We start from the raw sequence: 26,037 nt of genomic DNA, 5'->3' as shown, positions 1-26,037 counted from the left end.
GCATCTGCATTTCAGGATTTTTGTAAATGCAATGGCATTGGGCACCTGACCACCACTTCTTTCCATTTCACATCCAGTTCAGGAGCTAAGCGGATGGTCAGGACCTTCAAACACAGATGTGCAAAACAATGACAACAGCTGACTCTGGGGAAGCACTTGCCAACATCTGTGCCACCTACCATTCCACCTCATAAATGAGTGCAGCCCAGCTGAAAACACACACTCTTCAGCCTGCAGCACCCAGCTCCATGGACCCACTGACTGTGCATACTGCTGTAGCAAAGCATGGACTCCCATGTTTGGGCTTGCACAGCTGCTCCAGGGCAGCAAATGTTTGAGGTTGTGGATGGCCAGCAGTGTTTAGTCAGGCACTGAAATCACCTCTGGCCACAGTAAGATGTAACATACCCTCCCCCCACCCCTTTCCCTCAACTGCCAGTTGAGAATTGGTTGGTTGGTTTTGGGGGAAGAGACCAAACAGCGAGGTCATCGGTCTCATCGGATTAGGGAAGGACAGGGAAGGAAGTCGGCCGTGCCCTTTCAGAGGAACCATCCCGGCATTTGCCTGGAGCGATTTAGGGAAATCACGGAAAACCTAAATCAGGATGGCCGGACGCGGGATTGAACCGTCGTCCTCCCGAATGCGAGTCCAGTGTGCTAACCACTGCGCCACCTCGCTCGGTGCCAGTTGAGAATGATCTACACAACCATGCAATGGATAAGCCTGCCCACTAATGCTGCAACCTTTGCCCCCATGTTCGGTGTTGATAGGGGTTTGATAGTGACCAACAACAGGAGCCAATGGAGATGGAACTGCTTCCACCTCCCAGAAAAATTTCAGCTCTCACCAACACTAGTGATCCCCACACCACACTATCAATGGAGGTGGAATGTTTCCAGACTCAGGTTGCCGTGGAGGTTGAATCATTGTCCCTAATCTCCTACAAGGCTGGCACCCATGCTCCTGCAGGCAGGACCAAGCTGTTCCCCAAAATCCATTGATTGGTAAATATTCCTCTATCTCTGCCAGCATCCAACAATCCACCAGTTATGCTGATGACCTTCTGCAGAAGCCCTTGAGCCCTTGCAGGTGCTTCCAGCATCTCCCCCCCCCCCTCCCCGTCCCTCAATGAAGTGGCATATGCTAGGCCATTTCTAGCCCTAAGTACCAATTACAGGGGGGAGGTGTTTAGTACCTGACAGTGATTTAGATTCCTCACCCAACCTGAGTGTCAATAAAGAGAAGAGAACAGAGATACTCAGGCTACATACTCAAGCCCCAGCTTGCGCCTATGAGAGGTGCCGCTGTGGCATGCTTGTAACGTGCAGCTGTCCAGTAACATGACACTGCCAGTAAATATGGTGGCCCAGCACTTGCCAGTCAGTCTCTTGCTAGTTTTCAAAGCCTGTAATTACATGCCATTGAACAGTAAAGTTTTGACCCTGCCTGTTTATCATTTAATTTGGACTGCTTCCTGGACCGTTGTATACACTTAAAATGAATTTGCTTTACTATGGACTTGTTTTTGGTTAGCTGTTCACCTCGTGAACTCCGCCGTCATCAAACTCAGGGACCAGATGATTGTTCCTCTGGGCTCTCCATTAGAACCAATGCAAGTGATCATAAACAGTGTGCTAACTACACAGAGCAGGACAAAAAACCATGTGATTTCTGTGTAGCCTTTTTTTCAAGGATAAATACATCTTTGATGCACAGGCTGGGGTGGGGGTGGGGGGGGGGCAGTAGTTTTTGTGTATATATTTATGGCTGATATCAAATGCAAGAAACCAGATAACTGAGTGAGTGAGTGAGTGAAATGGGGAAGGGCATGCCTTTTCTAAGACAAAAGGTCAAGGCCACATGACAGTTATTGGAAGGACCAGCTTGGCACCCCAGTGTGTTCTCCTGGTTGTGGGTGCAAAAAGTAATATGAGGTTTCACAGTTATTGACACATGTTCAACAAATAGACTACCTCAAAATAAAATACAAGATGTTAATAAAAGAAATTAGCATGATGTTAGTTTAATCACATTGTGTTTTCAACAAAAAACATCCCTTCCCTTGCCATACACTCACAGCACTGATTGTGCAGACTCTGGAATACCTTGGGAGCAGCTTAGACTGAAATGCTGCACAGAATTGTAACATGCTGTTGAATTTATTCAACATCCTTAAAATGCTCCCTGCATGGCGGGTTTTTAGTTTTGGGAAGAGCATGACGTCTGGTGGGTTCAAATAGGCGAATAAGGTAGAGGTGTAGGTGTGTGTGTGTGTGTGTGTGTGTGTGTGTGTGTGTGTGTGTGTGTTTGTTTGTTTGTTTTTGGATATCACAAGTGTGAGCAGTAAACCTTGCCAGTAACTACTGATAAATTTTGTGTGTGTGTGTTTGTTTTTGGATATCACAAGTGTGAGCAGTAAACCTTGCCAGTAACTACTGATAAATTTTTCGATGTAAATTAGTCCCTCCAGTCAGATTTCTATTTGTGACTGCAGAAGACACATGCAAAGCAAAGAAGAACAATAGCAGTTTTAGAATGGCCACTTGGATTGTTAGCAGCTGCAGTGTAACAAACAGAAAAACCTGTAATTTCAAATGGAAATCAAAATACTGGAAACCAACATCCTTGGCTTTACTACATGTTCTGAGTTTTCAAACTGGAGATTTCTGTTCACAGTACACAAGCAACCAAAACAATAGTTAGGAAAACAAACAATCTGGGAAGAAAGTTCACAAGAGTTGACAGGAAATGTCAATTCTATTACAGGCAGTAAGACAGACCCACCAACACTGAACCTTGCCAAAATGGGATGTCTTGCATGCCTCATCATTACAGCCAGCCATAGGTCCAACCACAATGGTGGGGTATCTGTGGAGGGATGAGAAGTACACGTGGTTTCTGAAGAGGGGCAGCAGCCTTTCAAGTAGTTTCAGACACAGACACATGATTTTCCAACATGGCCAAGCATACAACACAGTTATTGACACAGTTGTATGAGTGTATGAGATAATGACAATGACATCCTTTTGGGTAAAATATTATGGAGATAAAATAGCTCCCCATTTTGATTTCCAGAGGGGGGGGGGGTGTATTAAAAAAAACACTACTTGGTAATTTACAAGTCAAAGTGTGAATGTTAGCTCCTGTTACTGGGTAGGTAGGGTAGAGAATTTAAAAAGAGAAATGGATAGGTTGAAGATAGATAGAGTGCAAATTAGTGAAGTGTGATGGCAGTAAGAACAAAACTTCTGATCAGGTGAGCACAAGGTTGCAAATACAAAATCAAATAGGGGTAATGCAGGAGTAGATCTAATACTGAATAAAAAATAGAAATGTGTATAAGTGACTATGAACAGCACAGTAAATGAACCATCATAGACAAGGCAGATACAAAGCAACACCTATTACAATAGTTCAAGTTTCTATGCCTATTAGCTATGAAGATTATAAAAAGTACCGAAGAATGTATGAGATAAAATAAATTATCTGGATAGTTAAAACGAGATGAAAATTTGTGATATGGGAATGAAATTTAACTGTAGGAAATGGAAGAGAAGGAAAAATAGCAGAACAACATGACATGTGACCTGGGCGAGTTATCAAGATTTTCAAAGGGAGCATTAGGCAATGATTGACTACAACAGGGGAAACGAAACAATGGGATATTAATGTAGAGCAATGAGAGATGAAATAGTGAAGGCACCAGTGAATCAAATAGGTGAAAAGACAAGGCCCAGTAGAAATCCTTGGAGAACACATGAGATATTGATTTAACTGATGAAATGATAACATATACAAATGCAACAAATAAAGCTAGTGAAAAGCAATACAGACATCTAGGGAATGAGATTGACAGGAAGTGGAAACGTCTAAGCAGGAATGGCTAGAGGACAAATGCAAGGCTGTAGAAGCCTGAATGACTATGGGAAAGATAGATGCACCTGATGGAAAATTTAAGAAACCTATGGAGGAAAGATAAGTAACGTGTATGAAAAAATAGGAGCTCAGATGGTAAGCCAATATTAAGTACGAAGGGAAAGCCAAAAGGAGGAAGGTGGAAAGGATATACAAAAAAGGGCTATACAATGGAAATAAATTCTAATATATTATCATAGAAAGGGAAGAAGTAGTATGGGATGGGGCATGTGACACAGTGAGTTCATCTTTATGAAACAGGATACATAAAGTTTTGCTAGTATGTTCAATCGATACAATACATAGATATTCCACACATTTCAATTTGGGCCAATTACAGCTCTTACTCTGTGTTAATGATCTATCTGTCATTCTATGTGAATCAACAGGCAGAATTATTCCTTTTCTGCAGATGGAACAAATCAGGTTTCATAAGGAAAATAGTAAACATTGTTTGTACTACAGTTATTAACTGGTACCGCACAAATGCACTCACTTTAAACTTTGAAAAAACTACAGCTTATTCAGTTCGTTGGTATCAAAAATACCCAGCCTTCTATTTATGTAGGTTATCCACAAAAACAAAGAACACCATAGAAAGTTGTAAATTCTTGGATTGCATACACTGGAAATAGTGCATTACACTTGCTAAAACATTTAGGTTCAGCTAATTTTGCCCTAACAATAAATGGGGACCTAGAAATCAGTAAGTTATCAGTTTTTGTGTCTTGTCATACACTGATTCACTAATGTATAATCCCCCCCCCCTCCCCTCTCCCCCCACAAACACACAATCCTGGCACTGCAGAGTCATTAGTTTTCTTTACTCTTTCCATGGTTTGTACTCTAGTTAGGACTTTCCAATTTCATACTTAGTATGAAGCTTTTGCTTTTGATGTATAAACAGAGGCCTCTACACATGTTACAGCAATCAAATTCGAAATTTGGTCTAAATGTGTGTTGCATCTATCTCACAAAACACTGATTACAATTTGAAGTGGGTACTTACATGTTAAATGCAAGTGACATTCTTCATTGCAAATTAAAAACATTAAACAAATGAACATAATACCATGAGCTGCCTAATTTTCAAGTTTTAAAGGATATCTGATCTGCGAAATAACATTGATCGTAAGAAAAACAAGCATCGAGTAAATACTGCTTGACTGCATTAATTTTATATAATGGCCATAAAATAAATATTTACATGAAGAAGAAAGGGGAAGAAAATAGAACAGAGGCATTCAGTGTTGGTCCCAATGCTGAGGATAAATATATTTACTGTTCTGTTCATGTGCCAAATTTGAGGAAATGTTTATTGTAAATTAAGGAATGTTGATAAATAATCCAACTATCCCTCAGAGTAACAGCCACAGTTTTCAACAAGATACAACAAGTATAAAATAACAATTATTGTAAATATAATCGCATGTAATCTGTGCCTAAGGGATATGAAAACGTTTTCCAATTTATACCCATCACTATAGTGTGAACTATTTGAACTGCTCTTGCAAATTTATGGTGCTTACCAGATCTGAAAGCTGCTTTCCAGAATCAGTGCGAGTGCGCACAATCATATTCAGCTGTGACATTACTCCACGTTCATCACCCGCAGATCTACGCCGTTCACGAGATCCTCGTGGAGTTGCAACATGGCTGGCTTGACGAGATCCGAGAGATCCAGCTGGACTTGGACATGATAGAGTACGTGCACCAGTTAATTCTGCCTTCAGCTTCTCCAGTCGCTCTTTTTCTTCCTGTGATGGGCCCTCTGCCTTTGCTCGTTCCTCATCCTATTATAAGAGAAAAAAAAACAACATCTGTTTTAAGTGACGATTTCAAAAGAATATCCGACATTAAAATAAATTTACTTGTTTAAAATGGCATGCAATCATATTTTGTTCAACTATGTGCTTGCACGAAAGATGTACTTATCCCAGAAAAAAAATAATAAGAATTGCCTGCAATGTCAGTTCGAGAACTTTGTGTGGAGTATTGTTTAAGCATCTCAGAATATCTATGCCCTCACAATACATATTTCATCATGAAATCGTGGTAAATAATAAAGACTCATTCAAAAGGAACTTTAGTATGAACTCAGTGAATACACGGCAGTAAAACTGCATTTCAATAACATTTCCTTACTAATCGCATGGAAGGTGCTCTTGCAGGCAAGGTATTTACTATTCTGTATGTTTCACTATCAATGCCAAACTAATTTCATTATGTACAAAAATCCTGAAAGTAATTTACAATCTTCTGCTGTACTGAGTGATTTAAAAGGATAACACAAACACCCCCTTTTCAGGACCCCGTAGCTCTGTCTCAGGTGATCATATACAAAGCAAGAAAATAAAGAAATAAAAAATTACAACAGAAAAAGAGAAATGTAAAGGTTATATCAAGGGAATTTAAAAAAAAAAGGAGATAACACTGATAAAGCTGTCTAAAGATTTGAGGAAGAAGGAATCTGGTGGTGTTAAGTTTTGGGCTGGCAGTGATACCGAGGATAAATAAATGTAACATAACAATATGCATATAAATAGGTGTAAAAAATTCGCTTCTGTCCAATTATGCTATTGGTGGCAAATCCCTGGGAACAGTAACCACTGTAAAATACCTAGGAATAATAATCCTGAGTGACAAAGAGGAATGACTACCTAAAAAATTGTAAGAAAGGCAGGTTCCCAGCTGAGATTCACACAATGAATCTTAAGAAACATAATCCATTCGTGAAAGAAGTTACTTACAAAACAATCGTTGGACTGATTCTTGAGTTTTGCTCATCAGTCTGGGGCTCTTCCCAGTTTGGATCAATAGAAGAGACAGATGAGATCCATTGAAGACAGGCATGTATAGTCACAGGATCATTTAGTCAGCCTGAGAATACTAAACAAAATCCCCATGGAAAATGCTACGAGATGGAACAGTCTGCATTTAAGAGGTTTTCTATTGGAAGTCTGGGAGTGTACATTCTGGGATGAGTCAGGTAACATATGTTGTCAAATCACCACAACAAGAAAATCTGAGAAACGTGAGGTAATAATGACATTTACCTACAGTCACACTTCTTGTGCCCCATTCACAAATGGAACAAAGAAGGGAAAAACAGATGGTACCAGAAGAACCCTATGCTACACACCATAAAGTTGCCTACAGCCTATAGATGGAGATGTCCTGTTTACAGTAATGTAACTGGAGACAAACACTAATTTGGATTAGGCAGAAAATTAGCCTCAACCTTTGTAGTGGAACTACGCCAGCTTTTGCCTTAAGTCTGTGGGTTTCAGCTGCTAAACTTGGCAGAGCTGGACAGAGAAACCCAACTAGTTGATGTAACTCATTTATTTGTATAACAAACACACTATAAGCAAGTATAGCACAAGACATTATCTTTGTGAATTTCTAGACGAATGTATCTTCTGAAAATATCTCTCAAAATATGAGTTTGAAATGTACTCGGCACTTTGGGTTTGAACTGATCTTAGAATTTATTTAGATGATTCACATTACTCGTTTATTTTGTGAATATTATCCAAACAAGAAAATCTGATGAGATTTTAAGGAAAAATGGAATATATACAAGTATAATAAGGATAGGGAGGTGCTTATTTGGAATAGTATTACATATGTCATGTTCTCTTGGCATTAATAATGGTGTACATAAAGTCACCAATGTGTTACAAAACCTTCACTGAAGAAAAAGATGGGGAAGGCTGAGGTCTGCAAGAGGATGGAAAGAGGAGGAAGATACAAAAATTTGAGGTTTACATATGAAAGGAGGATGGGAGATATCATTAAGAAAACACGTATGACAGGAACAAGAAATTGTGTTTTCTGTAGATTCTTTTCATTATTCAAGCTTATCAAAATGTTTGTAAGAAACACTTTTAAATAACAATGAGGGGTGATGTGACCAGCAGTCCAGTGTTTTAAAGTATTCATGAGAAGTAGAACATCTTTGAGTACAAATTTCTTAATTCCATTAGTGGTTTCAATCATTATGATCATCAGCAGATTGATCTAAAGAAGAAAGGAAGTGCATGTTTATGAGTGGCTTTATGAGATTTACAACAATAAAAGTAGTGGCTGACAAATAACATACCTGCACTTTATACTTAGTAGGAGCAAATAAAAGTTTTAGCTGTAACTGACTTTGTCACAAGATATAAAAATTTGATATAGCTCTGATGAACACTCATGTGACATTCCCATCCATAGCTATGAGGAGACAGGTATGTTATTTATCAGACAGCTCTTAGGTTATGTAAATCAGCACTACTACTTATATAAATATAACAGAGGGAAACATTCCACGTGGGAAAAATATATCTAAAAACAAAGATGATGTGACTTACCGAACGAAAGTGCTGGCAGGTTGATAGACGCACAAACAAACACAAACATACACACAAAATTCAAGCTTTCGCAACAAACTGTTGCCTCATCAGGAAAGAGGGAAGGAGAGGGAAAGACAAAAGGATGTGAGTTTTAAGGGAGAGGGTAAGGAGTCATTCCAATCCCGGGAGCGGAAAGACTTACCTTAGGGGGAAAAAAGGTCTTTAAATATGTCTGCTTGTGTCTGTATATGTGTGGATGGATATGTGTGTGTGTGCGCGCGAGTGTATACCCGTCCTTTTCCCCCCTAAGGTAAGTCTTTCCGCTCCCGGGATTGGAATGACTCCTTACCCTCTCCCTTAAAACCCACATCCTTTCGTCTTTCCCTCTCCTTCCCTCTTTCCTGATGAGGCAACAGTTTGTTGCGAAAGCTTGAATTTTGTGTGTATGTTTGTGTTTGTTTGTGTGTCTATCGACCTGCCTACTACTTATATACTTATACTGCTGTAATTTATTATAATACACTTACCCATAAATATGTACATCTATTTTTTAAGATCAAACTGATGATGACTGCAATTTGATAATTGAATTAAATACAAAAACTGAGCTCAATTATTGTTCTAGTTTCTACGCATACTTAAACATGTCACCCCACATCATCATCATCATCATCATCATTATCATCATCATCATCGTCTAAAAGTGTTTTCTCTAACGGATGGGTATATCTGCATCATACAGCTCCTTTCCAGTAATGTAACTGTCCCATTTTCATATCACATTTCCTGGTCAAATAAAGGTAAATAATTAATTGTTTCACAAACAGACTATGAAAACTGGTGTAGTAATTACAGAACAATGACAAAACAATTCAGACATGTTGCCTTCTTTGTTTTTTGGCCATTCCTGTACATAGGGAAAGCTTCTATAAAATACTTAAAAGACTAATTGAGTTATAAGAAAATTGTGTCACAGCAACAAGGATCTTAAAGAAACTGAATGGTAATGTATATTCTTGTCTATTAATTTTTGCAGGATTATGCCTAATTCTTTCCTTCTCCCACAGCTAACCATTACTGAAATAATAATAATAAACTGGAAAGGAACTGGCTTGTGTACAGCTTTTGATCAGCACACAGATGTCTGCAATAACTTCAGCAGATAAAACTCATGACAGATTCAAACTGCAAACAAGACTGGGACTTCTACTGCACATACTGTAGTTGGCATTAGTGATTTCTTTATTATTTACAATTACAGCCTATTATCTGGCTTAATTAGATAACTCACTCAATCCACATATTTGTGTTTAAAAATTATGGAAAACAATTATTAATAAGCTACATATTAGTACAGCAAAAAAAGACCCACCACCCCACCCTTTTACAGATCAGTACTAAACAAAAGTACAAAACAAATAATCAAAATAAAGAATGGGGGAAAATTATTTATTAGGGTAATCACATCCTTGGAGAAATAATAAATCTTAACTATTGAAGGTTCTTTTCTGCAACTGAATCTGTTCTGAAACCACTGTGGTCAACAGCGATTGTTTGCTGAATTCTAGGAGAACATATCAGCAATTCTACCTTAAAAGCCACAATAATGTGCTGACACAAAAAAAGGAGATGCACTGCCTTTCACAGTTTCCTTCAGTTGTCACAGACTTCAGTTACCTCTTCTTTGTCTGTGCAGAATATTGACTGGCATGTGTTATTTAACATATCTACACTTATGCCACATTTCGATTCTTTCTTCTTGGATCATGCTGTTGCAGTAGAGGTTTCAGTTTCTCTCTTTGTTTTAATAATTTAACTGCCTCAATACAAATACAAGATACTCCTCTAGAAGGGATTCTAATGATAAGCATAAACAATGCCATTTCTCCATGAACACCCTCTGTCACTACTTGAGCTTTCAAATATGTGTCAGGCAGCAAAGGCCTTCCTAGGCAATTAAACAGATCTAATTTCTTCACAGTTACCCTTCTTGGACCTGTATTCTGTCTTTATGTGGACCTTTACCATGGTGTCCTAGGTTTCCCTTTCAGTAAGGATACAGCATATGTGATATTATCATCATTTATTGTCATTCGACACCCAACCTTATAGCCTTTCACAAAACCTCTCACTGTCATACTAACTAGACTGATGTTTATGTTTGAAATTGTCCTGACTCTTTACTCATACACTCCTGGAAATTGAAATAAGAACACCGTGAATTCATTGTCCCAGGAAGGGGAAACTTTATTGACACATTCCTGGGGTCAGATACATCACATGATCACACTGACAGAACCACAGGCACATAGACACAGGCAACAGAGCATGCACAATGTCGGCACTAGTACAGTGTATATCCACCTTTCGCAGCAATGCAGGCTGCTATTCTCCCATGGAGACGATCGTAGAGATGCTAGATGTAGTCCTGTGGAACGGCTTGCCATGCCATTTCCACCTGGCGCCTCAGTTGGACCAGCGTTCGTGCTGGACGTGCAGACCGCGTGAGACGACGCTTCATCCAGTCCCAAACATGCTAATTGGGGGACAGATCCGGAGATCTTGCTGGCCAGGGTAGTTGACTTACACCTTCTAGAGCACGTTGGGTGGCACGGGATACATGCGGATGTGCATTGTCCTGTTGGAACAGCAAGTTCCCTTGCCGGTCTAGGAATGGTAGAACGATGGGTTCGATGACGGTTTGGATGTACCGTGCACTATTCAGTGTCCCCTCGACGATCACCAGTGGTGTACGGCCAGTGTAGGAGATCGCTCCCCACACCATGATGCCGGGTGTTGGCCCTGTGTGCCTCGGTCGTATGCAGTCCTGATTGTGGCGCTCACCTGCACGGCGCCAAACACGCATACGACCATCATTGGCACCAAGGCAGAAGCGACTCTCATCGCTGAAGACGACACGTCTCCATTCGTCCCTCCATTCACGCCTGTCGCAACACCACTGGAGGTGGGCTGCACGATGTTGGGGCGTGAGCGGAAGACGGCCTAACGGTGTGCGGGACCGTAGCCCAGCTTCATGGAGACGGTTGCGAATGGTCCTCGCCGATACCCCAGGAGCAACAGTGTCCCTAATTTGCTGGGAAGTGGCGGTGCGGTCCCCTACGGCACTGCGTAGGATCCTACGGTCTTGGCGTGCATCCGTGCGTCGCTGCGGTCCGGTCCCAGGTCGACGGGCACGTGCACCTTCCGCCGACCACTGGCGACAACATCGATGTACTGTGGAGACCTCACGCCCCACGTGTTGAGCAATTCGGCGGTACGTCCACCCGGCCTCCCGCATGCCCACTATACGCCCTCGCTCAAAGTCCGTCAACTGCACATACGGTTCACGTCCACGCTGTCGCGGCATGCTACCAGTGTTAAAGACTGCGATGGAGCTCCGTATGCCACGGCAAACTGGCTGACACTGACGGCGGCGGTGCACAAATGCTGCGCAGCCAGCGCCATTCGACGGCCAACACCGCGGTTCCTGGTGTGTCCGCTGTGCCGTGCGTGTGATCATTGCTTGTACAGCCCTCTCGCAGTGTCCGGAGCAAGTATGGTGGGTCTGACACACCGGTGTCAATGTGTTCTTTTTTCCATTTCCAGGAGTGTAGAATGGCAGATTACAGGGCCTACACTGAGTTCCACAATAGATGTCATAAACAAAAGACTTAGTCTATTATAGGTGAATAATATCGCTGAATTGAAAATTACACAGAAACCATGATACAACTCATCTTTTCATTTAATACTTACAGTATTTGTGGTTAGTACAGAGATAAGTAATTACTGATACTTTCGTAATGGTGACCTTAAATATGCGCTGGAGCCATGTATTTCAGATTCTTTGGACAACAGCAGTTTGATAACAAAATAGTCCATGGGTGTGTCCAATGTTCACAATGATCAATCCTGTCACCATCATCAGGTGCACTGAACAGTTGGTAGTACACTTGTGAATTATTTTATCACCAAATCTGCTGAGAGAAACTGAAGAACCACAGCAGTTGGACTGATAAGCTAACATGTCACCAGCATGAGTGGCACCCATTCTAAAAGAATTATTCTTTTTTTTCACCATGAGCAATGGAGGAAATTTCTTTGAGAATACCAGTAACTCTTGCTAGGAAAATGTCAGATTATCAAACAATCAACCTAAAAAACGCTTCCATCCAACACTTCAACACCACAACAGTTTTGTCACTGTAAGGGCCTTGTTTTGTACTACTTTTGGTGCCATAGGACATTATCTTTTGGTGATTATGTGTGCAGTTACTGGCATTCTGGGGACATTTCCTTCTTAGTAGTCCTCAGAGACAACACATCAAAGTTCAGCCCTTCTGTCCCCTTTTGAACATCATGCAATATGCTGGCACTTTTCATCGCTTTAAGCTTTCCTATTCTGATCTGTTCTTCTTCCATTATGGACAGGTATATATTAAACAATCTAGCCATAGACATACATAATCCTATAAATCATCACGAAGTGCTTGGATAATGTACCAGAGGAATATAATTAATTTCTTCTGTCAGAAAGTTATTTCAAAAGGCTTTCCAGGTGATTCACATCTGTGTATAGTCAATTGTTTACGTTGAGATCAATTCTATGTATAAATCAACTATACGAAAATTAATATACTCGCTTTAGTAGATACCTGGTACATACTGCTCACTTTTTGGCAGAAATTTCTTGCTCTCCTGGTGTTTCTTCTTCTCGTGGGCAATTTCTATATACACACATTCAGGCCAGCCATTAATATTAGGTTTGAGTATTAATTATTATGAAGATTTGTAATTTCAGAACTGCAAATATGTTGCTACCACAGATAAGATTCTCATTGCTGTACTGTATTTACAAGTCACTGACATTGTGTGTGAGCAGTTAAGTGCTTTTGCACTCAGGCGCAAAACAGTCTTTTTGAGGCAATGTATGGACATAACTACTTTTAGAGAAGGGAGAGATGTTGGTACACTTATGGGACAATTATTTCAAGGCAATAATGAGAAAGAGATGTTCTTTGTCAATTATTCCACACAAGTGTGGCTGTACTTGTCAATTATTATCTACACATAATATAAGTTAAAGCCCCCCCCCCAATTTTTGTGTCTGTACGTGGAGCCTAGTCTCAGGAACTTCTGTAGGGATTTTGATATGGTTTTCACTGGTAGACTGGCTGATTAATGAGAAAGGTTTGTATATATATTTTATTGGCACTACACCAGCTAAGCCAACAGGCCACAGGTACTTAGTGCTGCCTGTGCAAAGCCAGGGCAGCTCACTAGTCTGGATAACTCCACTAGAGATGCCAGTAACCTATTTGGTCATATACATCCTTCCTATTTAAATGATTGATAATTTATAATGGTACAATTTGAAAGCCAAATAGTATGATGATTTTACAATTACCTTCAGTGGTGCCTTCCCTTGTAACAAGTTCTTACGATTTGACCAATGCCAAAGCTCCTCACATTATCTGAATACTCTAATTATAATGATTATTTAGTTTTGATGTAAATACAGAATATAAGTGAAATCAATGTTAAGTGCTGTGCAGTTATTACGATTTATCATACAATGGTAAAAGACACCAGTTAACACATTCGAGCAGAAGGCATATATAGTCAATATTTTATTAGTATCGGTATCACCTACACCACTATGGTATGTTGTAAACAGTTATCTTTTACACTGAGTGTGTGTCAAACATCTTTCATCACTTTATATTTTGTCTAGATCAACAATTTTATTTCTGTAGTGATCTTTTTAACCTAGCAAGATTTGGGCCGTCAGGCCATCTCTTACATCTAACAACAAATTTTACATATTTTACCTTGTATATAATGCAATAAGCATGTTATACTAAATTTAGAAAATAAAAGTTATGAAAGTATAGATAAAAAAATAAAGTAAGGTAGGTTTTTAAATATGAGTGCTAGCACCATAGGGCCTGGAGAAAGCTATGGACAAGGGAAGGAAAAATGAATGTAACAACACACAGTTAAAGAATGTATGGGAGGAGAAGGTGGTGTGACTCAGAGAAAGGAAATGGGGAAGAAGAATTAACTATGAGAATGTCGTATCATCAGCTTTGCTATCTGACAGAGGGGAAGGTGGCCGTATATATTACATTTGAGGAAGCTCTATGAGGATTGCAGAAGGAAGTGCTGCAACTTCTTAAAAGTTGCAGGCACTTAACTGTGCCAAAAGTACAGGGCTGTTTGTTCCAGAGGCGAACAGCAGTGACAGCAAAGTAGCTTGCAGATGTTTTTGTTTCACAAATGGACACAGCTAGTAAGAGGGATCAGACCTCGTGCTTATATTATGATGCCGTGAAAGATGCTAAAACTCTGAAGCGAAGTACACGGGTACTTGCAGACTGAAGAGCCGGTAAAGTAGTCTAGCGTGTGGTAGTCACGCAACTTGTCTGGCTGCAACCACTCTAATTGGGCATATAGAGCACTGACATAGTCATATTGAGGAATGTTGCAGGTGTAACAATATAATGAAAAGTATAGTTGCTAATCACCATAAAACGGAGATGCCGAGTCGCAAAAGGCACAACAGAAAGACTGTCAGAAAGTTAGATTTCAGCCAGCAACGCCTTTGTCAAAAATACACAAATAAACATTCATGCACATGTAACTCACACTATTTCCATTATATCATTGCATTACATCCTGGATTTGTTTAATGTTGCAGATGCAATGCACACAAGCATTCATGGTTGGCTCTAATCGTCTTGCATTTTTGCTGCTCGTACCATGTTGAATTACAGAACATTAGTGAAGGTTCTGTAGAATGAGTGACTGCACTAGTTTCAATTTCACATCCTGTGAAAATGTGTTGTGAAACTTTTTGAGAGTATACAGGCAAGCAGAAGTCTTCGACACATTCTCTGCCCAGTTTAAATGCTCATCCAAAGTTACACTCAAGTTCATCACTGTTTTCTGATATGGTGCTGGGATGCCATCAAGTCGAATGGGAGGCAGCTGATTGCGGAATTCTGAACTTATTAATTTCTGATGGGATACTGGGATGAATCGTAAGACAGTGTGCCACACTTCCATTTATCAAGTGCAGCATAGACCTGTGCTCTTGATCAGAGTGTCTATTTTCCACTATCCTGTATGAAACACTCAATTAATATTTTACCTAATAAAGCTATAAGCAGCCGACCAGTTGCAATGGATAAAGAAATTCTTTACTTAGGTTTCGACAAATATAAATTTGTCTCCTTCAGAAGGTAACAATTTTACATAAGTAAGCTCTAATGTACCATCGCCGTTTTTACAATTGTCGGCATAGATCAAAAATAAAATATAGCCCTAGAATTAGGGTTTGTCATGTTAATATAAAATTTACGTGAAACCGTTGCTGTTGTGCAGCTATGTTTAAAATATTAATATTTTACCATCATGATTCCCTTTCATTTATGCCCTAAATAAAGGTCCATCTTAGCCCTATCCTCCTGAATTACTCGCGAGTAAAATGTTGCAAAATGTACAAACATCACACCACAGACACTAAGATAAGCTGTCTGAACTCAAGTGTCTGCGTGCAGGTATCAGGGTGCCCGTGGATACAGGTGGACTTAGGTGGCCAAACAGGTCATGAACAGGCAGTAACGGAGTCTGGTTGCAGTCTACATGATAGTACGCCTTAGCTGAGTGCGTGCGAACATGTGTGTCGCATATATGCAAAACAAGATGTGCAAAATGACTACTTGGTGAATGTCTACCCAAGCTCCACCAGCGAAAATGCAAGTAGAAAGGTTGTCACAGGTGTCCGGGCCTACAGGAGCAGAGGTGGAACAGCCTGGATTAGACGATGCCACTTTCCGATGACTGGTAATACTGAAATGCTCTCTTGCTACCACAGTCACAGAAATTCACAAATATTAATAATTAAGTATTAATGTGAATCACCAACATGACTTCAACATATGTCAATCTTTTCCACAAATTAACAAAATTAGAAAAAGGATAGATTGCTAGTCACTATAAAGATGACATACTGAGCTGCAAACAGTCACAATAAAAAGATTTACACATTGAGCATTCGGTCAAAGCTTTCTTCAGAAAAAAAACCACACACACACACACACACACACACACACACACACACACAAAATCACATGTACAAATGATCACTACCTCCGGCTTCTCCTCCTAGAATGCATTGCCAAGCACAAGCAGAAGTATGGAGGGGGGCAAGGAAGGGGGTGGATAGCAGGGTATGGGTGAGGGGAGAGCAGTCAGCACTACTTGGTGAAGTTCGCATGGACTAGGTGGCAGTATAAAGCTGCCAGGCACACTGTTGAGGTGCTGCCTTGTACTGTCATCCGTCCCGCTTTCTCACCCCACTATGAGTTGCTGCTTCTGCTGTATGTGAAACAGTTGCATTCCAGCCATAGAAAGCGGTCATTTGTGTGTGAGGTATGCTTGCTTGTGTGTGTGTGTGTGTGTGTGTGTGTGTGTGTGTGTGTGTGTGTGAGACTCAAAGTGTCACCTTTACAGTGAATAGCCATCTATCCTTTACCTAATACGCAGTGGTTAGCACACTGGACTCGCATTCGGGAGGACGACAGTTCAATCCCGTCTCCAGCCATCCTGATTTAGGTTTTCCGTGATTTCCCTAAATTGTTTCAGGCAAATGCTGGGATGGTTCCTTTGAAAGGGCATGGCCAATTTCCTTCCCCATCCTTCCCTAACCCGAGCTTGCGCTCCGTCTCTAATGACCTCGTAGTCGACGGGATGTTAAACACTAACCTCCTCCTTTACCTAATATTGTTGACATTACATTTGGAAGCCATTTCCTTTGTCACCATGAAATGTGTTTTTACATCACACAACACTGATTTGATTCAAATTTAACCATAACTTTAACTGAAGTACTACAGACACTTATTTATGGATATTCACTTCATCTCCTTTCAACTTTTCACAGAGCTCTGCTTCATTTTCCTTTTGACTTATAATGAGCTCCTGAATTGCAATGTTTTTACACTGTAAATCATTTCACTGCTTTAATTCTACTATTCTTTTAGTAATCCATATTTCTGCAAACAGTCTGTGATTAAGGTACTTTTTTCCTGTCCACTGTATCTCGACAAACATAAAATTCCATCAATAACATCTTACATACACTTGTGCATGTTTTACCATGGGTTAGGATATTCAAAAATCTGTTAATGTAAAGCATTGTATAATAAATAAGGAGCTAGATGAAATGTATTCCTTAAGGAATAATTAAAATAGAAAATGAAACAGTATTTGTCGGTATATCAGAAATACGTAAATAAATAAATAAAAACTGAATACAATGTGACACCACAAAATCGTCTTGTAAACATAAAAATGCAATTACTTAAAATGAAAATAACCTTTTGCCAGTAGGAATGAGATAATACAATGGCTAAACAAATCATATTCTTTTGCATCCTGCCTTTTTTTCCCTTTTTGTTTACCATCTCTGATCAAGTAACAAATTTCATTCTTCTTCCTTTGTTTTTCCATGCTGTCTTCGATTGCTTATTTCTTGTGCTTTCAAAGATGTCTAAATTTAGCATCTTGTTTTTAAAACAATTTTTATTACTTCTAGTTCTTTTCTTATTTCTGTAATCCATGCTATTGTTGATCCGTTTTACCAGAAATACAGGAATATTTGTTTTGTTAGCCTGTTCTCATTCATTCAGTACAGGCGTCCAAAGAAGATTAAATTTTTTTGCTTTGCTATTACTTTTGATATTTTCTCCATGTTTTGCAGATCTCATTACTTCTCGTCTTCCAACCATCTGAAGTTGGTACTGTACCCATTATTATTCTAATAATTCGTCTTTCAAGTATATCTATTCTGTCCAGCTTACAGTTCATCATTAAGCAGTCACATCTAAATATCTGGTCTTACCGCTGTGGTACTGTGTTTTAGTTTTGTTTTACTAAATGTGCATTTCTTGTCTATGTTATCTCTCAAGTCATATGCCCTTTCCATTTTACTAACTACTACATCTATTGCAAATTTTTCTAATTTATTCTTCTATATAGTTTATGTAATATTTTTACATTTACTAACTCATTAATTTTAAACATTTGTGTTATGAATTTTAATGCTTTTTATATTTTGCATAATTTTATTATTTCCTTTTCTATTTTATTTTTAGTGTTCTCTTCATTCACTCACATCCCATTCTGTGCAAGCCCTCTGCACTGTGTTTAGGGGCCAGAATGATTTGTTGACATTTATTTTATTAATTTCTCTCTCAGATTCTCTATACAATAAGATGTCAGTTTTTCCTCTGTCTTTCAAGGAGTTACATCAGTTACTTTTATCTTACAGTGTAATGTTACTAAATTTTCGAAAGCCTGCCTGGCTAGCCACATGGTCTAATGCACTGCTTCCCGAGCGGCAAGGCATGCCAGTCCCCGGCACGAATCCGCCTGGCAGATTAGTGTCAAGGTCCTGTGTGCCGGCCAGCCTGGATGGTTTTTAAGGCGGTTTTCCATCTGCAACAGTGAATGTGGGCTGGTTGCCCTTATTCTGCCTCACTATGCAGGCGATTGCTTCACAAACACTGTCTCCACGTATGCGTACAACATAATTACTCTACCACGCAAACATTGGGGTTACACTCATCTGGTATGAGATGTTCCTGGGGGTGGGGGTGGGGGTGGGGGGGGGGGGGGAGGGTTCCACTGGGGGCCGAACTGCACAATAATCCTGGGTTCAGTGTGGGGCAGCAGTTGGGTGGGTGGGTGGACTGCTGTGGCCTGTTGTGAGGTTGTGAACCACTGAGGGCTACGTCGGGACGTAGCCTCTCCGTTGTTTCTATGTCCCTGGTTCAATGCAGAATACACAAGTTTTTGATAGTCCTGATGATGAAAGAAAGCTGGTAACATATGTCAGCCTTTTCCATGTATGAAGTCTTTCAGATGACTTTTCACTCCTTCAAGATGGATACTGCACTGATCTGTAACAGCTCCACAGAATTTACAGACATCTTAACAATTAGTGCTAAGGTAATCTGAGGATAAAATATTCCATGGAATTGTTTTTAGTCCGAAATAAGCTAATTTCAAACTTCTTCGTCAGATACCTAGCCATTATAATTATTTTGCAGAAAACAATAAATAACAACAGAATTGCAACTAAATTTGGAAAGCATTACTTTCTAAACATATCAACTTGTAACATATAATTACATTTTTAAGAGGAAAAATTTTAAGCATTCGCACAGTTTAATGTGGCCAGCAGCAGCCGATGTTGGGTGGAGACATACACTACGACACTGTGGAAATGTTGCTTGCTTTGCCAGAAATTACCTCATGGAACAGTTCCATTCCCTTTTAGCTTCTGCAGTTGGCTTTTGCAGCATGTGCCCTAAGCAAATTCCATTTCATTACTCTGGCCTTTATACACTACTGTTTACCTTAAACTGTAATGTAACCCTTTATTTAATTATCATCCAAACTTTAATGTAAACCTTTACTGGACATGAAACCAGTAAGCTAGTGAAAATCGCTACAGACCTTGTTTTCACTAACGTAATCTTTGCCTTATCCTCTATCACTAGAACAGAACTATACAGTCAGCCACCTTCCAAAGCAGTGAAGTTCTTGTTTAAAAAGTGTCAGCTGTTAATGCATGATAACTACTGTGTGGCTCACAAGCATGGGGGGGGGGGGCAATCCAGTCACAGAAATTTCTCAACTTTGGGTTTTCAGTGAATGTGGGAAGAATTAATTATCTGTGGCACAGTTGGTTGTTAGCGAAATGAAATTACATATATAAAAAATCTACTCACCAATTGGCAGCAGGAGAACAATATATATAAAATAAAGGTTTCACTTATGCAAGTTCTTGGAGCAAGTGGCTTCTACTTCTGGAAGAAGAGTTGAAGGAGAAGAAATAGTGGTGAAGAAAAAGGACTGGAGACGTCTAAAGTGGTAGAAGGTAGAGTTCGGAAAAGTCACCCAGAAGGGGAAACTTACCAGACAGGATGGAAAAAAAAGGACAGGCTGAGTAGATTTTTTATCTGTCAACTACATTATATTGTCAAAAACTGATTATTTTTGCTGAAATATAAAATGTGTAGCACAAAAACTTAATTATTTCAATCAGTATCTGCACAACTGCAGTCTTAACAAAAACATTGTTTATGATTGATGAAATAAAATAATTGGGTGTGTGGAGCTAAGGACATAAGCTCCCTTTTCTGCAGTTTACAAAATGTTAGATAAAGTATAAAAAACTTGCGGTGAAGGCACAAAGAAGAACATTTTAAATATGACATTCATTAAGCATTATCATTGTAATTATATAAAATCAAAATCTGACACATCAGCTACTATAAACCTTTACTATCTGTGATTTCTAGGACTCATTCTATATTGAAATTAGTGCAGCACGATCTTTGAATCATCAAGTAAATGGTCACTGAGTAGCCACAACTTTAGTATCTGTGTCTCAACACAAAATTAACAGTGTTATTTACCCACCTGTGGTTTAACAACATATTGCCCCTTTGTTGCAGAGCGAATATCCAAAGAATGCTCAAATTCCCTTGTTAATGATTCTATTGTACTAGCAGGGCTTGGTAGAGGTGGAGGTGGCAAGCATTTGTCTTCTGTGTTAGGAGGCTATCAAATGAAAAACTGCATGTTAGCAATATAAAAACACACTCAATTAAGGCTGGCAAAAATTTCCAAACACAAATAAAGAGCTAATAAATAAAATAGCATGCTTACACTATTACAGAAAAACAAAAAAATTAAATAAACTACTGCAGAGCGCACGTGCACACAATAGTTCCTTTTTCATGAAGGAAAACAGAACTGGTTGGGGCTTGTTTGAAGGGTAAGGCACGTCACTAATTGTCGAGCTAAGGTTGTGAAGCTGTCTTTTCCGCAGTTTATAAAATGTTACAGAAAGTATTAAATCTAGTTGTGGAGGGAGAAGTTGAAGGCATCTGTCTGAGCAGGAGGTCAAAGAAAAATCATTAACAAAACACAGTGCCAATTTCAATCTATAGAGTATAATAGGGCCAGAATGAGAGGTAAAGGTTCACAGAATGAAAATAAAGAGAAAAAATTAAAAATTATTTGCAACTACGAGGGTGAAAGAATAAAAAAGTAAAAAATAAAAGAAGAAAAACACCTCACAAAAAATGGAATGCAATTCAGGCTAATTGAGGTTAAGTCCGTGAGAGGAGCACGCTACGAGGATATGTTGGAGGGCAGTTACCATCTCAGGAGTTCACAGAACTAGGAGACAACAGCCTTGTCACACTGGATACACTGGTTCTTGCCCGGATCTAAATGGCCCTTACATTGAAGCAGGCACTCAGGCGTACTGCACTGTGCAGCAACTGAGTATTGGATATCACCAATGCACATCATTGTGCATCCATTCATCCATTTCGCCAGTCAGGTTTTGCTCATCCATGAAGTTACCTGGTAGCCAAATTTGATAAATCTGCAAGTTGCGCTATCTTTAATGTTGTACAATTACCAGCAGTGGGGTCAATGTCGGTGGTAACAGGTGGGTGCATCGAATGTTTTGCAACTGGATGAGAGAACAGGCATTCCTCAACTCCCAGGAACTTTGCTGCATTTCTTGGTACAGTCAGTGAAGGTAACTCACTGAGACCCACATTCAAATTTTGGTTCACATTAAATAAACCAACCAACCAACAAACAAGAAATATCCCTCGTGGAAGATATACTGTGAATTTGTGGTACGTGGCTCCACACAGTGCAGCCAACTCTTCAAGTGACAGACATTTCTGAATGGAAAAGATTTATCCAGCATAATAGTAACACAGTTAATGACATGAAAAGTGCATTAACTTTCTGGTCATTCATTAATACACCAGCAAGTGAATACATCACAATTATACTGCTTTATAATATGCTGTCAGTGATACACAGCAGTGAAGTGTACCAAACCAATCCCTTTTCTATCGACACTACATACATCGTCCACTTAAGATCTGCAAAAGTTCTCATTTAATAAAATAAAAATAACTCCACTATATAAACACAATCTCAGTGAAATTATTTTGTCTACTGACACAAGAGAGGTGGACATGTAATGCTGAGGTGGTACAGACAGCCAGTAAACTGAAAATCTAGGAACACTAATAATGGGGCATCTAAACTTTCTCAGAAGAACACTACAGCTGCCACACAGGAGGATTAAGAATCAGTTCCCCATCTAGCAGTGTATAACAGTGTGCAGAGATTCACATAAACTCTGTCAACATATGTTTCTTGTGTCAGTGTTGTTAGTGAATCATATCTGCATTCCATGTAGTATTAGTGCATTTTGAGGAAAATCAACGTCCCCCAGCATTTTTGTGCACGGTGTCAACAGTAATTCAAATGTGTGCTGTGGAGGGTCAGCATAGTTTTGTGACACGCTGTGTAGTTGGTTTTTGTGACGTAACGGGATAGAGTGAGCGGGAAATCAGCTGCCAGCTGCTCGAACATCCCTTTGCAGACCTATGCATGAACAATCCGGCAATTTACCTTCCCTCTGACTTCTATACCCCCCCCCCCCCCCTTGGACCATATCACACCCAGAAAACGTTTTATCCTTTAACATGGCTCTATTGCACTTAGATGTGGTACATACATTTAATATTTGTATTTAACACATCTAATTTAAAGATAAACATTGATTTAATATTGTTAAAAGAATATTTCTAATAATCTTTGATTTTTCCATCCCCTGCAACATGGAAACTACTAGTCCTATAGAAAAAAAATGAATAGGACCTTTTTTGTAGGAAATTTAATGTATTTTAATTTTGTGATAGGAAACATTTTCATTGGGGGCCAAGGTTTTCAAGAAAAACATAAAAAAGTTACCTTTAAACCCCCCATCCAAAAGCCCACATTCCACTGACCAGGATTTTTAGTACATTGTTCAGGACACCCCCTTGTAGCATTGCACAAAAATTTGTGACTACACAATTTTTTTCCCCAATTTTCCTTCATTGATTGGACTAAAATGAACAACATTTAAGGTCTGAATCCTGTTGCTTACCAACTGACATGTTCACTCCACAACTTTCAATATAGGGATGGCTACCACCTAACTGGCAAAATGAATGAATGGAAACAGAACAACTGTCCATCTTAGGGTTATCCAATACCCTATTACAGAGCATACTTGGCAGCCTAACTCAAGAGACCTGGTTCCCTGATCTCTCGAGACAGTAATTTGCTGTTAGACATTTTCTTTCATTCTGCTGTTATCCTGGACTTAACCTCTGTTAGCCTACCCCACTGTTTCCTATATGCTGTTTGGTAGAATTCTGATATTTACTTTTTTATTCTTGTTCCCCCTCATAATTGCAATCCCTTTTATTTATCCCCACCCTGTCCCCCAATATTTTAATTTTTGTATCGAATTGGACAAAGAGAAAATGAAAGAAAGGACAGAATACTGCATCTTTACCTCTTATTCTGATACTACAATCTCTAACTGAATGTGGCAGAGAGCATATTAATGCACTTCCTTGACCACTTGTTCTCTGTGATACATCTTTCTTCATCTTCACTTCCCTTCATCAATGGAACACGTGGTTCCCTCATACTCTGGTGTCTTGAGTGATCTGGTCCCCTTTCCAGCTTGACCCAACCAGTTATTTCCTCCCCGGTAAAGGAGCCTATTGTTCTGATAGCTAGGACTGCTCTGATATATTTTAAGTGGTTCTGTTGGCAGCAGTGAGAATTGCACTTCTTGGGATTTAACCACTGGCCAATCTATGTGTGCGTCTGATCTGAATATTATTATTACTTTTTTCTTCCCATTAGAACAACTTTTTTTTTATATGAACTGGGTGTATTATGAGGAAAGGTGTTGACTTTATCAGATATAAAGGAAAAAAGTTCACACAATACTGAGGTTTCAGCAAACATTTATTTTCTTGTGCCCAAGTTAAGTTTCTTTTGACATTGTATTTTGAAAGAAGCTTTGGGTTTTCACACAAGTACATGACCCCGCAGCCTCTCTTTTTCTTGACAGTTCCAAATGAACAACCTGCGGCCAGAAACATTCGCAACAATGTTCTTTCCCCTCAAGATCTGTCAGTCTTACCATAAGTTTCTTCCTATTTATTTTATCTCATTTGACACAAATCAAACACAAATAAAACCCCATTTAGATTGAAAAAGATGATGATGATGATGATAAAAATGGCATGTATCAATAATACATTTTACATGTAATATGGCACTCCTAATACATTCTCAAACTATAATGAGGATTAAATACATTCAGGCAGTTCTAGAAAGATGAATTACAACAGGGTAATAATGGAATCAAGTTTTAAGCAATACAGTTAAAGTGGAGTGGAGTGTGGAAAAGAAATCATAATTTAACAAAGGTATAAGAAACATTCAAACATAGGTGTGCATGAACAACAAAGTATACCTATGGGAAATACCTATAAGAAATTGATGTGATAATATATTTCTAAAAAGCATCTAAGATGCTTGTCAACTTACGTGCAACTGAATTAAATCTGTACAGTCAGTATTAACTTTTAAACAGAACAATATTCAAAACAATATGAAAAGGATCCCATTTGTAAGATCACATAACATCTTTAAAAAAATTTCTCCTGTTTACATTTTCACCTGGTCACTTAATTGAGTTTAGAAATTGTGCAAATAACTAATTTAAGAGAATGTGTGTAATAAATGAACAAATTGGTATTTACAATGAGCGCACTATACAGTATATCTACTACTGTGCTCCAAACTGTCTGTAGAACATCTGTGCAAAAGCTGCAAGTTTCAACAATATTTTCTTGGTCATTTTGTTAGACATTATATGTGCAGTGTAATGCTCAGTAAAGAATAATAACGCATGTTGCTGTGGGAGGGAGTACACTGATTTTAAAATAAAATAAAAATGAAATAAAAATTCATGCGCATGAAAGACAAGTCCTCTTGTATCTCTAAGCACCATAAACAAACTGGTACATGCACATGCATCTGCGCACAAGTAGCTCTAATCAAAAAACCAAGAGAAATCCATATGAATATTATTATGTCAAGGCTGTAATCATTCTCTCTTAACTAAGTTCCAGTATGATGTCACATGTATAAGACGTATATACAAAAAGGTCAAGCTCATCATCCGAAGGTTGGTTTGAGCACCACAGCACTTTATTAGGTATGGTCTTATTTGAACTTACCTAGTCAGTTATAATGGGAGTCACAGTTTAATGTTGATTTTGATAAATAGTCCAACTTGACATTATATACCCAAGTCATTGCCAGAGGTGACAAATGCAGTAAATGATAGAAAAAAAACTTAGGGTCAACTCAGGTTTCAACTCCAGGTCTTTGAATTTGTAGTGTAACACTTAGCCAGTATATTACACAAGAAACATATCGGGCAATAAAAGCATCTGCTGCATTAACCACATTATGATAGATTTCCGACAAGTGAAGAATGTGAACAACTACCTAGGGGGCAATCAACAAACTACTGATTACATGTTAACAAAACCTAAGTACATGAACTGCAGCTTCCAGGATCAACCACTTGTATGTTGAGACTACAATCAGATACAAGCTGAATAAACTGGGAAACTATTGATGAAAAGTCACCCAGAATTGCAGATGACTAAGTCCAAGGTAAATGAGAAACTGGAAGTAATGGCTCCTAAGTTGTACTCTAAGAATTTCTTGAAGCAGAATTTCTTTTGTTCTCCACATCTTTACCCTACTTTAACCTTCGTCTTTTACTCTCACTGAAGAAATAGC

General features: G+C 39.1%; 1 protein-coding gene across 1 annotated transcript in view; it reads right to left on the bottom strand.

The window, feature by feature from the left end:
* Positions 1-26,037, bottom strand: part of LOC126236171 (WD repeat-containing protein 44) — a 152,964-nt gene that overhangs the window by 18,141 nt on the left and 108,786 nt on the right. Inside the window, exons 5-6 of the mRNA XM_049945271.1 lie at positions 20,752-20,892; positions 5,446-5,709 (exon numbers count right to left, since the gene is read on the bottom strand). Coding sequence (XP_049801228.1) covers positions 5,446-5,709; positions 20,752-20,892 — 405 coding nt within the window. The remainder of the gene's footprint in view (positions 1-5,445; positions 5,710-20,751; positions 20,893-26,037) is intronic.

The sequence above is a fragment of the Schistocerca nitens genome, chromosome 1 (genome assembly GCF_023898315.1).
Source record: "Schistocerca nitens isolate TAMUIC-IGC-003100 chromosome 1, iqSchNite1.1, whole genome shotgun sequence".
NCBI classification, from domain to species: Eukaryota; Metazoa; Arthropoda; class Insecta; order Orthoptera; family Acrididae; genus Schistocerca; species Schistocerca nitens.
This window is presented reverse-complemented; position numbering and strand designations above follow the sequence as displayed.